The sequence below is a fragment of the Pongo abelii genome, chromosome 6, assembly GCF_028885655.2.
Source record: "Pongo abelii isolate AG06213 chromosome 6, NHGRI_mPonAbe1-v2.0_pri, whole genome shotgun sequence".
Lineage (NCBI taxonomy): Eukaryota > Metazoa > Chordata > Mammalia > Primates > Hominidae > Pongo > Pongo abelii.
In genome coordinates, this window is record NC_071991.2 from 154,315,410 (window position 1) to 154,329,926 (window position 14,517).

General features: G+C 37.3%; 1 protein-coding gene across 11 annotated transcripts in view; it reads right to left on the minus strand.

Annotated features, from left to right (window-relative positions):
• Positions 1 to 14,517, minus strand: part of LMBR1 (limb development membrane protein 1) — a 207,711-nt gene continuing 193,194 nt past the window's right edge. For 7 of the 11 annotated variants that reach the window (XM_024249608.3, XM_054560071.2, XM_054560067.2 and 4 more), the window contains 2 exons: positions 5,752 to 5,913; positions 1 to 1,862 (listed from right to left, as the gene is read on the minus strand). In XM_024249608.3, coding sequence (XP_024105376.1) covers positions 1,777 to 1,862; positions 5,752 to 5,913 — 248 coding nt within the window. In that variant the 3' untranslated portion in view covers positions 1 to 1,776. Of the gene's footprint in view, positions 1,863 to 5,751; positions 5,914 to 8,066; positions 8,164 to 14,517 lie in introns of those variants that run through there. The other 4 variants (XM_054560068.2, XM_054560072.2, XM_024249609.3 and 1 more) reach the window with 2 other exon arrangements.

Sequence of the window (14,517 nt, forward strand, 5' to 3'; positions counted from 1 at the left end):
TTGAGCTAAACATTGAAAAGTTTAATATTTTACTTAAAAATTTTCAGACATTTTACAAGTATCTAGGAACTCTTTGGATGTGCCCTGAAAGTGGTGTTAAGTGAAAAGTGATATTACTCTACTCCTGAGTTTCTTTCTGTTCTTCCCTTGACTTGGTCTGCTCAAAGTACGGACTCCAAGCTTCACTAAAAATCAAACCTTGCAATTAATACTTCAATAGGCATAACAATGAAATTGGAAAAGAGCTGAATTTTATTAACTTTTTAGGTATGTCGATTTTATGCTGAGAAATTCACCAGTCCTATACTGGTGGTATTTACTGAAGGTTGTTTAGAATCACAAAATGAACGTTCTTTTATTTTAAAACCAAGTTGCATTTTAGAAAGATGTGAAGCTCGGAAGGAAACGCAGACGTATAAATACGGGGGAAGTGTACTCAACGAAGGTTGTAAATATACATATTAAAGTTTCTTATTATTTTCGTTTAAAGTGGAAATTTCTGATGTCAAATAGACACAGCCTGTGTTTCATAAATTTCTTCCAGAAAACTTTTAAATGTAACAATTTGAAAAAAAGTTTTACTTTTGTCTGTACAATCTATTCTCATACACATAGTGCATGTGAAATATTTATATAGTAGATTGCGTAACTACGAATTGTGCGCAAATGGGCCCATCTCCTATTTTCACATGCACAGATTTCCGTATTCTATCCTAGTGGTTGGTTAGCAGAGTACCATTTCATAGCTTTTATTCAGTAGACTTAAAGCCAAGAAACCATCCTAATAATTATTTACAATTTAATAACTGAATGATTATCAGATCGTGTTATACTGCAAAACTGTTCTTACACCATGAATGCTGATGCTGTGAACTCTGGATGTTAAACTGGTAAAAGCTGGAGGCTTCAAATGGCATATGTAAAAGTAACCAAAGCCTGAGGGCTATGGGGAAAGAGGAGTTTCTACCACTCGGCATTTATAGTTTTTATACGCATTACAGAAGCATGAGGAATTAAGTGATCTCTGAAAACAATGCTTTAAAAAACTGAGTATACATATAGCCTATAAGGCAAAAATCCAAGTTACAAGTGTATTAAACACTGGCAACTATGTTATCAGAGGGAATACTGAATTATACAGATAAACTCATTAAACTGTGATTACATGATACTTCCTGCCACAGCTTATTAGACTGTACAACAGAAGGTAATTCCTGTGGCTCTCTAAGGTTTAAAAGAATTTAGTATTTTCCCCTTGGCTCAAGGTCTAATCAGTATCATTCTATAACATAAATCAGAAACTACGCTTTTTGCTTTTAAGGAAATAAGAAACATAATTGCAACCATTACAGCTCCAACACACACTGCAAAAATAATATCTACAAGCAGTTCCCATGGCATTTGAAAAATGCATTTTCTGAAGAAGCTTCACTTAGTACCAAGGATGCCTTTCAGGTCGGCTTCTACATTCTGAATAAAGTACATAATGGGATTTAAGTAAATCTTTAAAAGTCCCAGAGTTTGCCTTTTCTAACATTTTCATATCAGGTGAAAACAATTTTAACTGGAAACTACAGGGTCTATCAGAAAGTTAAATTTAAAAAAGATCAGCCATAGCCAAGTTCTTCGCAGATCATGAAAAAAAAAATGGCACTGGTAGGTCTAGGTTCTGAAGAGGAGCCAAGGTTGAAATGCAAATGCTTCTACATGGGACAGGAATGTCGTGAGTCTGGAGTTCTCGGGTCTCTTGGTGGCAAAAGACGCTGTCTGTGTGTCTCACAGTGCTTTCTGATGCCCATTTACAGAAGGCTTGGCTGTTTCTGAATCCCTTGAAGTATTTGGTAAGTGAAGTTTATGAAGCCCTGCAAAAAAATTAAGAAAATGGTGAGAAATGATATATTGCTGAGTGGCTGGGAAAGGGTTAGGGTAGGGAGAAGAGATTTACAAAGCTAAGTGTTATTTGGGAAGCTGTGAGGTGCTGGCCAGATCCCCTTGAGGAATGAAAGATTTCTTCTCCCTACTGGCAACCTCCCTTTGGGGATGGCCTAAGCTGAAGACAGCTGCAGGGCGGAAGTCCTGCCCCTTCCAGGATAGCACGTGAGGGTCCTAACAGCCTGTCCCCTTCTTCTCAGTTCCGTGGAGCTCTGAAGGGCCATCGAAGTCACAACATCCCCGAGGGCCAGCGGAGGCTTCTAGTGTGACTGCATCACGGCACAATTCCTCTCTCTGCACAGCCCTTTCCTCTTCCGTTTCCCCAACCCGGCTAATAAACCTCTTCCTGGCAAGCAGATTCCCATCTAAAGTTGCTTCTCAGGGAACCTAACCCGAGACAGATAGGTTCCTACTTGCATTTTAAAATACACACACACAGGCTGGGCATGGTGGCTCACGCCTGTCATCCCAGCACTTCAGGGGCCGAGGTGGAAGGATCGTTTGAGCTGAGGGGTTTGAGACAGGCCTGAGCAACACTGTGAAACCCCATCTTCATGAAAAACACAAAAATTAGCTGGTTGCAGTGGCTCATGCCTATAATCCCAGCACTTCGGGAGGCTGAGGTGGGAGAATAGCTTGAGCTCAGCAGGTTGTGACTGCAGTGAGATGTGATCACACCACTGCACTCCAGCCTGGGTGACAGATGAGACCCTGTCTCAAAAAAATTTTAAATAAAGTAAAATAAATTGCCCCTTACACACATGCAGGAAAATGTAGGGAAAGCCACAGCAAAATACTACTATGTAATTAAAAAGAAAAGAATGGAAAACATTACCAAAAAAGAAATGACAAAAGAATAATCTGAACATAAATAATATCTCACTACCCAAAGGTATTTCACAGAATAAAAAACTATCACTATCTTTTAAAGTTACATTTATTTCTCTCTGTATCATATAACAATTATTTACATAATATACCTGATACACAGACCAACATTGCCCTCTCACAGGGAGAAAGGGCAGAAGAAAATGTAAGAGCTTCTGTGGCACTGGAGCTTCAAGCACTTTAATAAAAATGAAACGCAATGACATACAGGAACACAGTCAGGTGTTGCTGAACAACAGGAATACATTCTGAGAAATGCGCTGTCAAGCGACTCTGTTGCTGTGATACCATCATACAGTATGTCTACACACACCCAGAGGGCACAGCCCATGCCATACCTAGGCTGTAGGGTACGGCCTGTTGCTCCTAAGTTACAAACCAGACAGCATGTTACTGTACTGAATACTGTAGGCAACTGTGGCACAATGGTAAATATTTGTGCATCTAAAAATATATAAACCTAGAAAAGGTGATACATTGTGCCAGGACATTACAACAGCTACCACGTCACTGGTGACAGAAGTTGTTCAGCCCCATTATCATCTTCTGTAGCCACTGTCATATAGGCAAGTGGTCTGTTACTGACCAAATGATCATGACGTGGCCTATGACCATACACAGCAGCACTTCTATAGGGCAGATGTTGAGAAAACACTTTTCATGAAGCTCAGACCTTTCTGGCATCTCAACAACTTACTTGGAAAAGATTTTTCTCCCTAAAATTTCACATGGTAACTGACCTATTAGGCAGTTTTACAGCACTCATAAACTAATATAGCACTCCAAATTTTAATCTTTCTGTCACCTGCATATCTTAATGAAAGAAAAGGTAAAACTGCCTCTCTCTGTTTGAATGGGAAGGAAAAAAGGAAATCAATCCAGCGCAAAAAATGGTCAGGTCTCAGGAATGACAATAGGAACCCACAGCTGTTGGAGTTGAGGAAGTGTGCTAAAATAAAGCTTGTTAGAAAAGGGACTGAGTGAAGACAGAGGATCACTGCGGTACCCACTGACTGAGCTGAAATGAAGGCACCCTTTTAGGATCGATTATCTGAGTTCACACCTAAAACTTGGCTGTCACGTAGGTTATGCATTCTGAAACGTTCTGATGTGTGTCTTCTGCAGACAACTCCAGAAACAATCCCGTCCTTTACCACCATCACCACAGCTAAATTTCTAGTGTTTACTATGTGCTAGATATTCTCTGAGATGGATACTATTATTATCAATGGGCAGAGTAGCAGAGGGGAAAAAAATCTCTACAAAAAAAAGAAAGAAAGGGGATAGCTACTTTACAATCAAATTACAAGTCTCAGCGAAATCCTTGTTAAGATCTCAGATCATTCAAACATTACATATACTTAATAAGACTCTTTTTCTATGTATAAATTGCCCCTTAGCGCACCTCAAAGAATACTGAAAAACACTTGGGAAGAAAAGTAAATGTATCTATTAGGTAGTTTTATACAACTCTTGCTAATTCTACTCTCTCTCATGGTCAAGGAACTGACATGCGTATAAGGCCTTTTCTATCAGGTTCTGTTGTATTACTTTAATAAAGGCTTTCTTAGCAAAATGATGTCCAGAATACCTAATTCAAAAGCTAAACTTACAGCAGTTCATTTGCAACCATCTCATTTAGCGAATGGAAAGTGGAAATTTATCTGAAACCATGGCTAACTAATCTTGCTGATATTATAACAGGCTTAAAAATTAAGTTTGAATGCTAGACATCTGATAAAAAGGACTGTTTGATTCCCACTTCCAGTTGGGCCAGCTTTATTAACCCTAAGCATTAAAAGGTATAAATTATCTGGTATGTCAGCTGAAATGAGCTGTGGCTTTTTCCTGTCAGGCCAATAATTTGATGAGTCATCCCCTCCCAGGGCATATTCAAAGTAAAATACATATGGACGGCTCATCTGAAATCTTTTGTGCCTCCCAGAGGTCACCCTCTCAAACATCAAGGTTGGAAAGGCCTGGTGATGGGAGCTTTATTGCTGCTCATATCGTTTAAGTTATCTGAAAACTGGACCTTAATGAATGCATCAATATGTGGCCTTTTACAATAGCTGAAAGCCCCAATATGGAGTCACACGCATTCAAATCACGTCAACTCAGGTAAATGAGCTAATGTCAGGATTTTTAAAAATTTCCTACAAGAAGTCACTGCCTTTCCCTTCTTCTGTCATAAAATTACAACCCCCTCCCACCCCAAACCAAGATAATTCACTTTGTCCTGGTATTTTTAAAGTATAAAACTTGAAATATGTTTAGCACTAATGTGGAAATAAGCATAAAAATACATTCATAGGTTACGTTTGTACCCTTTAGCTAAACCTACCAGTTTCTAACATCATTACAATACATGTGACTCTTGGAATACATAATAGTAAATCCCCTCTCCTCTATTATATCAATGCCAAGAATGCTAACGTTTTCATCTTGAATTCTCGAATTCAATTTCATCTTTTCATCTTGAATTCTCTGGCTTAATGAAGAGACTTATGGGTTGGCCTAATACTTGCAAAATCCAAGCCTCAAAAAAGCTTTAACTAAAGGTCTTATTACCAAGAAATAAGCTTTTAACACCGCACCCCCCTCACCACCGTGACCACCACCGTCATAATAAAGGGGCTCGTATTTACTGAGTTCTTAGGACGCGCCAGGCACTATGCTAAGGATCTCACAAGAATTATTTCAGTTCATCTTCACAACAACCCTAAAAGGAAGATGATACTATCACTGTATTACAGATAAGGAAGCTAAGGCTTAATGAAGTAATTTTGCACAAAGTAGTGGATCAATAATTTGACCTCTAAGGTTTTACAAATTTGGGAAACTAAATAGCTGAAGATGTAATATTAACTCAAATGTCAAAATTATTATTTAGTAGAAAGAGGAAAAAATACCCATAAACCTCAGGATTACCTAGGGCCTTGAAAAGTTCTTCTCGAACTGCAGAGGTGAATTTTCGGACCAGACACAATGTTGTCACAATAGCAAAAAGCAAATTGTAGGATAATACAATATAGAAATTTCCCAGCCAATTAAACCTTCCAAAGTCGCCAAGTAGGTCAAATCTAGTGATTCCTGTTAAAAATAAATAAAATAGCCCTTAATGAAATCAGGTTAAGACATATTTAGTGTGCTACAAGTAAAGTACAAGTTAGATCGAATTCTATGGACTTTCTCACTTCTGTTAGGTGAGATGCTCTAACGAATAAACCCTAGTTTAAAATATGTAACTATTATCTAGTGGGGCAGCCTCAAGCCAGCCCTAACCTACTTCACACACACGCCACAGTCACCTGCAAGTGATGAGTAATGAGGTCAGAACGAACGCCCCTCGACATTCGACGGAACTCATGCTGACGTTAAAAATCAAGCTCTTGTGCTGCTTACATGGGGAGGATGGCCGACTGCATGCTCTACTGAGACAGGATGGTTGTAACTGATCACAGGAAGCAAGAGTCACGATGAAAAAGATGCCTGAGAACATCCTTATGCCTCCTCTGCTGCTGCCCTCTGGAGGAACTGCCCGTCCCCTCTCTTTAGTCGGGTCTCTGGGCAAATGCTATCTCCTCAGAGAGGAAACCTCTGACTCCCCTACCTAAAACAGCAGAACCTTCCATGGCCTTCTATACTAATTATGACTCTTCACAGCACACATACACTAATTTTTTTTTTCTTTTTGGCTTACTTATTGCCTGTTTTCCCCACTAGAATGTAGGTTCTATAAGAACAGGAACTTTGTTTCACCCCTATAATCCCAGTGCCCAGAATAATGTCTTATACACACTTAATATGTATTATATAAATGAATAAATAAGATAATTTCCTTCCATTAAAAATTGTTAATCTGAGTTTAATGCTTATAGGCTTGTAGGGTAAAAAGGCAAAGCAGGAAATACAGTAGGATGATATAATACATGCATTGAAGTTACTTAAATTAACCTATACACATTTGTAAAAGTATTTTTACTTAAAAATAGTTTAAATAGTCATTCTATTAAATGAGCACATGGCCAGGTCCAGTATTTATTGGAAAAAATACATGAATGGTAGGATTTTTCTCACCACTGATAGATAAATCAATCACATCATTCAGGTGTCAGTCAAGTGACAGATAATGGGAATGTCAACATTCTTCAAGGAAAAAAGGATAGAGCTATTTGGGGGCCATATAAAATTTAATCTACAAAGAATTAGAATAAATAATAACAATCGTCTATAAAATTGTATAAATAAAATTATGTACCTCATATTTTAAGGGTGATTTAAGGATTTTTATGGGTGATCTCAAGAATAACTTTGACTATACTCAATTTTACATTATCAGTTGACCTTTGAGCTGAACTCTCATCCTCACTCCAATGCAATGGCATAATCTACTAGAGATAGCCTCAACAAAAGCAGCTTAGAGAGACAACAGAAAAACCAAATATAAACATTGTCATAAAAACAGGAGATCTCAAAAGTAGCCTTCTGTAGCCACTTCTACCCAGGACAAATGTGTTTGAAATTGAAAGACAATAATATACCAAAATATTTTTTAAAGGTAGATAATTAATGAAAACATACAGTAAAATAGCTTTTTTAAAAAGGTTAAAATGTAGACACCAGAAGAGTATACAGCATATGTCACACATGGTTATGAGATGATGACAACAATCTTGGCTACAGTTTCTCAGCTATTCATATTAATAAAACTTTACTTTGTTAAAAGAATACATATCTAACTATAAGTTTTATTTTTCAAATAAAGTACCATTTCATTTAGCCTAGGAAGTGATCTTTAAACAAGATATAGTCCTACCAAAACAAGCTTCAGTGGCTTCAGCCCAGAGATCCCAGATAAGTAATGTTATCATTAGGGCCAAAGACTCCTTTGAGAATATGGTGAGAGCTATGAATCTTCTCACAAGAAAAACCCACAGACACAGACACCCAAATTTTACACAGCACGAAGCTCACTGACAGAGGAAACGGGAGATCCCAGAATCAAACCCTTGCCCAGATGCTCTATACGAGTCTTACCTGCTCTTGAAATTTTTTTGATCATATACTACCATCAGTAAAAACAAAATTTGAGCATCTATACCCCATATATGTGTATTTAATTATTTATAAGCTACATATATAATATTCAATGACATATACAGACAAAACAAAGACTTTAAAAATCATAACAATAAATATAAATACAAGTTCTAATAGTTTCTTCACACAGTCCAATGACTTACTTTATGAATGCATGGAAATGCACAAACTCCACTTTGGAAACCACTGGTATATGCTCTGTGGTAGGTAATCCAACCACCCCTGGACATGGCCTGTGTCCTATGTTGTGACAGCAATACCATATAATGAGAAGTCAGGAAGCTGAATGCATCATCACGGTAAGAATGGAAGGTATGTTTTGCAAAACGGGAAAGTGCTTTCACTAGAACTTCTTAGTGGACTCAACTTGGTATCTTGAGACTCAGGGTCAAGACTTAATACAGAACATCTAGGCAAAGAACAGTCTCTATCATCAGATGTTTTGGTTTCCAGGCTATTTCAGGTTGACTTCATCAACAGAAACCCAGGAGCCTGTTGCTATAGTGCACTGAAGAACTAGACAAATATTACCTCATAAAAACTAGTTCCAAGACATCATTGTGTTGAATTTAATATTTTTAAAAATCTGATAGATTGACTAACAGATCACTCTGACCACACACACAGTTCTTCAATTCTGAAAATTTTCTATAAAGACTGGACCACAAGAAACCTTAAAAATGAACTTCTCTAAAATTCTGCCTGAGAGGTTTCTGGCATGGCAATAATTAGATTATAAAATGTACTTTTAAAATTAAAAGCAGCAACAATTCAGAAAAAATGGCAATACTCAGACTAAACTTTAATAGCAATTATTTGACAAACGTAAAAGAGTTTTAAACCTCTATTTCTGTAAAAAGGTAAAAGTATTTTAAAAGCAAGCACATTTTAAAATATTTTAAAATACTACTATTAGAAAGATCTAATTATCAAATGTTGTTTAACTCCCTTAGTCAAGTATCTAAATGCTTATGCCCATTTGGAAGTTAATTTTATTAAAAGATTAAGTAAAATACACACCAGGCAAGAAGCTTAGTAAGTTAAGCAGTGGCTAAGCATAAGGTCACATTATCTAGATTATCTGTCAATAAAAAAAATTCTTCATGACAAACTGCACATCAACTCCCCCCACTAGAATTCAACTGAAAATATTTTATGCACAATTCCTTGAATAATGATCTTTTTCTATTCATACCTATAAAAGAACTAACATCAGAATAAAATCTCATTTAAGAAAGGGCTGGTTTCTCTACCTGCAATATGAGTCAATAGAATTTATGTTCTTTAGCCCACCTGAGTAAACTTCTACTTTTAGCAAGCCTATTCATCTTCCTAAAGCAGCAAAAAGTAGTTAAGAGAGAGTTTATAAAGCTTGACACATAAAGGGATCATTAATGTGACTTTATCAATAAATTATATATGTTGGCATTTACACAAATGGCTGACATAAATATCCATGGTTTTAATGTAAGATTACCAGAAAGAACACGTACATCTTGTTATTTAAAAAAAAAAACTTATAGATTAAATGTTCTTTGCTGATATATTAGGATTAACATACTTTTTTCCTTCTGAACTCAAAGGTTAGATTATTATACTATGTTTTCAAATCTCTTCCTCTAAACCAGATTTTTGAAATATTAGCTAAGACAGTGTTGGGGAAAAAAAAGTGACAAAGAGTATGAAATAATGAAATCTACAATCATTTTAAAACAGGAATAATTTAAATTGGCTCATTGCCAATTGTTTTATTCATTCAAAAACAAAGTCATCATAAAACGAAACAGAGGCTCCACTTCTGGGGTGGAATGAAAGATGATGCTATCGAAGCAAAGGCTTTACTTTTTTTTTTTTTTTGAGATGGAGTTTTGTACTTGTCGCCCAGGCTGGAGTGCAGTGGCACGATCTCAGCTCACTGCAACCAAGCCCTCCTGGGTTCAAGCGATTTTCCTGCCTCAGCCTCCCAAGTAGTTGGGAATACAGGCGCCCACCACCACGCTCGGCTAATTTTTGTATTTTTAGTAGAGATGGGGTTTCACCATGTTGGCCAGGCTGGTCTCGAACTCCTGACCTCAGGTGATCTGCCCTCCTGGACCTCCCAAAGTGCTGGGATTACAGGCGTGAGCCACTGTGCCCAGCTGACTTTACCTTTTGACCAGTCTTACTGTGCAAGCATATTTTCATGAAATTATATCAATTGGAGATACACTTATTGACTTCAGGCTCCAGCCTATATGGAGTAAAAGAGGCCAGATTTTCCCTCTCAACTTTATAAACTGAAATACTGAACAAAGTATGTGAAACAACAGTTTTCAAGACCCTAGACATCAGGAAACGAAGGACAGTGATCACTGAGAGATGAGAAACAAACAAGGTGGGCCCTATGATTGCCACAGTTTACCACCTAAAGAGAGACTGCAGTGTAGAGAGAAGAGCTGAGGTGAGCTCCAGCCATCTCCCTAAGTTCATGAGATGGAGCTTGGAGCATAAGGATGACACAGTGGCCAGAGGGCTGCACAAAGGAAGAACCTGGCAGACAACTGACCAGTGTATGCTTGTGGGGAGCAACTAATCAAGAAATGAAGGAGGTGACAGAATGAGTAGCAAAGACATTAAAATGGTTATTTTAACTACATTTCTTATTTCAAAAGCTAGAGAAAAGATAAAACTTGCTAAGTAGAGATATAAAAGAAAATAGACTGAAATTGACCTACAAAGGAAAATTATATTAGATGGGATTAATGGCAGATTAGACACTGCAGAAGAAGAGATTAGTAAATTTAAAGACACAGCAATAGGAAAACAAAACAAAGAGCAAAATAAGAAAAGAATGAAAAAAGCATCAATGAACCATGAATTAATTTGAAATGTCTTATGTACTCGTGATTAGAGTCCCTGAAGGAGAAGAGAAGAAAAAACACTATTTGAAAAAATAGTGGCTGAAAATCTTTCATATATGATGAAAATTAACCAAAGAAGTATAATAAACTCAAAGAACATGGAATTAGAAAAGAACAAACTAAACCCAAAGTTAGCAGAAGAAAGAAAATAATAAAGACTGAAGCAGAAATAAATGAATTAGAAAATACAAAAACATTAGAAAAATCAACAAAAGAGTTGGATTTTTTAAAAGATAAAAGTGACAAAACCCTTAGCTAGACTAACTCAAAGAGAAGTCAGAAATAACTAAAATAAGAAATAAAAAGAGATATTCCAACAAATGACACAAATAAAAAGATCATAAGGAACTATTATGAACCATTATATGCCAACAAATTGGATAACCCAAAAGAAACAGATAAATTCCTAGAAACATACAATCTGCCCAGACTAAATTTAGAAGAAATAGAAAACCTGAGCAAACTAATGAACAAGAAGACTGAATCACTAATCAAAACTTTCCAGCAAAGAAAAGCCCAGGACCAGATGGCTTCAAAAGGTAAATTCGACCAGACAATTCAAAGAAAAACTAATATGAACTCTTCATAAACTGTTACAAAAACAGAAAAGGAAAGTAAACTTCCAAACTCATTTTACAAGGCCAGCATCGCCCTGATTCCAAAGCCAATAAAAAGGCAACAAATTAAAGAAAACTACAGGGCAGTATTCCCAGTAAACATAGATGCAAAACTCCTCAATACAATGCTAGCTAGCAAACCTAACTCAACGACACATTAATAGGAACGTACGCCCTAGCCAAATGGGGCCAATTTATTGCTGGGATGCAAGTATGGTTCAGTATATGAAGGTCAATCAATGTGATATACCACACTAGCAGCATGAAAGACAAAACCACATGATTAGCTCAGTAGATGTAGGAAAGAGCAACTGACAAAATTCAATATACTTTCATCATAAAAACTCTCAACAAAACAGGTAAAGAAGGAATTTATCTCACCATAATAGAGACATTTTTTTTTTAAGAGACAGAATCTCACTCTGTCACCCAGGCTAGAGTGCAGAGCCTCAGCCTCCCGGCAAATGATCCTTCCCACCTCAGCCTCCCAGGTAGTTGGGACTATAGGCGCATGCCACCATGCCAGGCTAATTTTTGTATTTTTTGCAGAGACAGGGTCTGATTTGGTTGCCCAGGCCGGTCTCGAACTCCTGGACTCAAGCTATCCACCCACCTCGACCTCCCAAAGTGCTGGGATTACATGCATGAGCCACTGCACCTGGCCAAGACAATAGATATTTTTAGAAACCCACAGCTAACATTATAATCAATGGGAAGAAACTGAAAGCTTCTAAGATCTGGAAGAAGGCAAGGATGCCCACTCTTGCCACTGCTATTCAACATAGTACTGGAAGTCCTAGCCAGAGCAATCAAGTTAGAAAAACTTTAAAAATCCATCCAAATAGGCAGAGAAAAAGTAAAATTATCTACATATGCAGTTGAAATGATCATACAGGTAGAAAATCTTAAGGGCTCCATCAAACAAAACTTTTAGAATAAATGAATTCACTAAAATTACAGGTTACAAAATCAACATAAAAAATCAGTGGAATTTCTATACACTAAGAATGGACTATCCAAAAAGGAAATTAACAAAATAATTCTACTTGCAATAGCATCAAAAAGAATGTTATAATAAACTCGACAACTTAGATGAAATAAACAAATTCCTTAAAAGACACTAACAAAGTTCACTAAAGAAGACCTGAACAAAACTACAAACAAGAGAAATTAAAAGACTTGTAAAAGACTCAGTATTGTAAAGATGTTAATCCTTTCCAACATGTTTTATAGATTCAATACAATCCCAGTCAAAATCCTAGCAGATGTGGTGGCTCATGCCAGTAATCCCAGCCCTTTGGGAGGCTGAAACAAGAAAATCACTTGAAGCAGGAGTTTGAGATCAGCTTGGGCAACACAGCAAGAGCCAAAGACTACACAAAATTTAAAAATTAGATGGCCATGGTGGTGAATGCCTGTCGTCCTAACTTCTTAGGAGGCTTAGGCAGGAGGATTGCTTGACATCACGAGGTTGTGGCCACAATGACTCAAAATCATACCACTACACTCCAGCCTGGGTGACAGAACAAGACTTTGTCTCCAAAACAAACAAACTGTATTAGTCTGTTCTCACACTGCTATAAAGAAATACTTCAGACTGGGTAATTTATAAAGAAAACAGGTTTAATTGGCTCATGATTCCATGGGCTGTAGAGGAAGCATGATACTGGCACCTGCTCAGTTTCTGGGGAGGTCTAAGGAAACTCTCAATCATGGGGGAAAGTGAAGGGGAAACAGGCACATCTTACATGGCCGGTGCAGTAGCAAAGGGTTGTGGAGGCACCAGCCACTTTTAGACAACCAGGTCTCACAATAACTCACTATTGCCATGACAGCAGCACCAAGGGGGATGGTGTTAAACCATGAGAAACTTCCCCCAAAATCCAGTCACCTCCCACCAGACCCCACCTCCAACACTGGGAATCACAACTGAACATGAGATCTGGGTGAGGACATAGATCCAAACCATATCTCACACACACAAAACAATTTTTTAAAAAGCTAAAGAACTTGTACTACCTGATGTCAAGTTTTACAATCAATCTATTGTAATCCAGACAGTGTAGTACTGATGTAAAGAAAAAAAAAGACACTGATGGAAAAAAAAAAAAAAAGAGAGAGAGCACAGAAACAGAATCACATTCACACATATGTGGACAACTGATTTTCAATGAAAATCCAAAGGTAATGCAGTGGAAAATGAATAAACTTTTCAAGCAATGGTGCTGGAATAACTGGCAACCAGTATGGAAAAAAACCCCTTCAATCTATATGTCATACTATATTCAAAAATTAACTCAAAGTGAGTCATAGGCCAAAGCACAGAAACTAAATGTATAAAACTTCTAGAAGAAAACATAGAGGACAGTCTTTGTGATCCTGGGTTAGAGAAAGATTTAGTAGATTATGACATCAAAAGCACAATCCATAAAAGAAAATTTAATAAATTTGACTTCATCAAAATTAAGGATGTCTGCTTGTTCAAAGATATTGTTAGGAGAACGAAAAGACAGGTAACTAAATGGAAGAAATATTTACAAGTCATATGTTTTGATAAAGAACTTTAACCAGGAATATGTGAACAGCCCTCAAAGTTAAATAACAAGAAAATAAATCCAATCCTTAAAATTAAGAAAAGATCTTAATAGACATTTTGCCAAAGAAAATATACAAGTGTATTGGTCCATTTTCATGATGCTGATGAAGACATACCCGAGACTGGGAAGAAAAACAGGTTTAATGGAATCACAGTTCCATATGGCTAGGAAGGCCTCACAGTCATGGCAGAGGGCAAAAGGCACTTCTCACATAGTGGCAGCAAGACAGAATGGAAGCTTGTGCTGGGAAGCTCCCCTTTTTAAAACCATCAGATCTTGTGAGACTTATTCACTATCACAACAACAGCATGGGAAAGACCTGCCCCCATGATTAAATTACCTCCCACTGAATCCCTCCCACAGCATGTGAGAATTCAAGATGAAATTTGGGTGGGGACACAACCAAACCATATTATTCTGCCCCTGGCCCCTCACAAATCTCATGTCCTCTCATTTCAAAACCAATCATGCCTTCCCAAC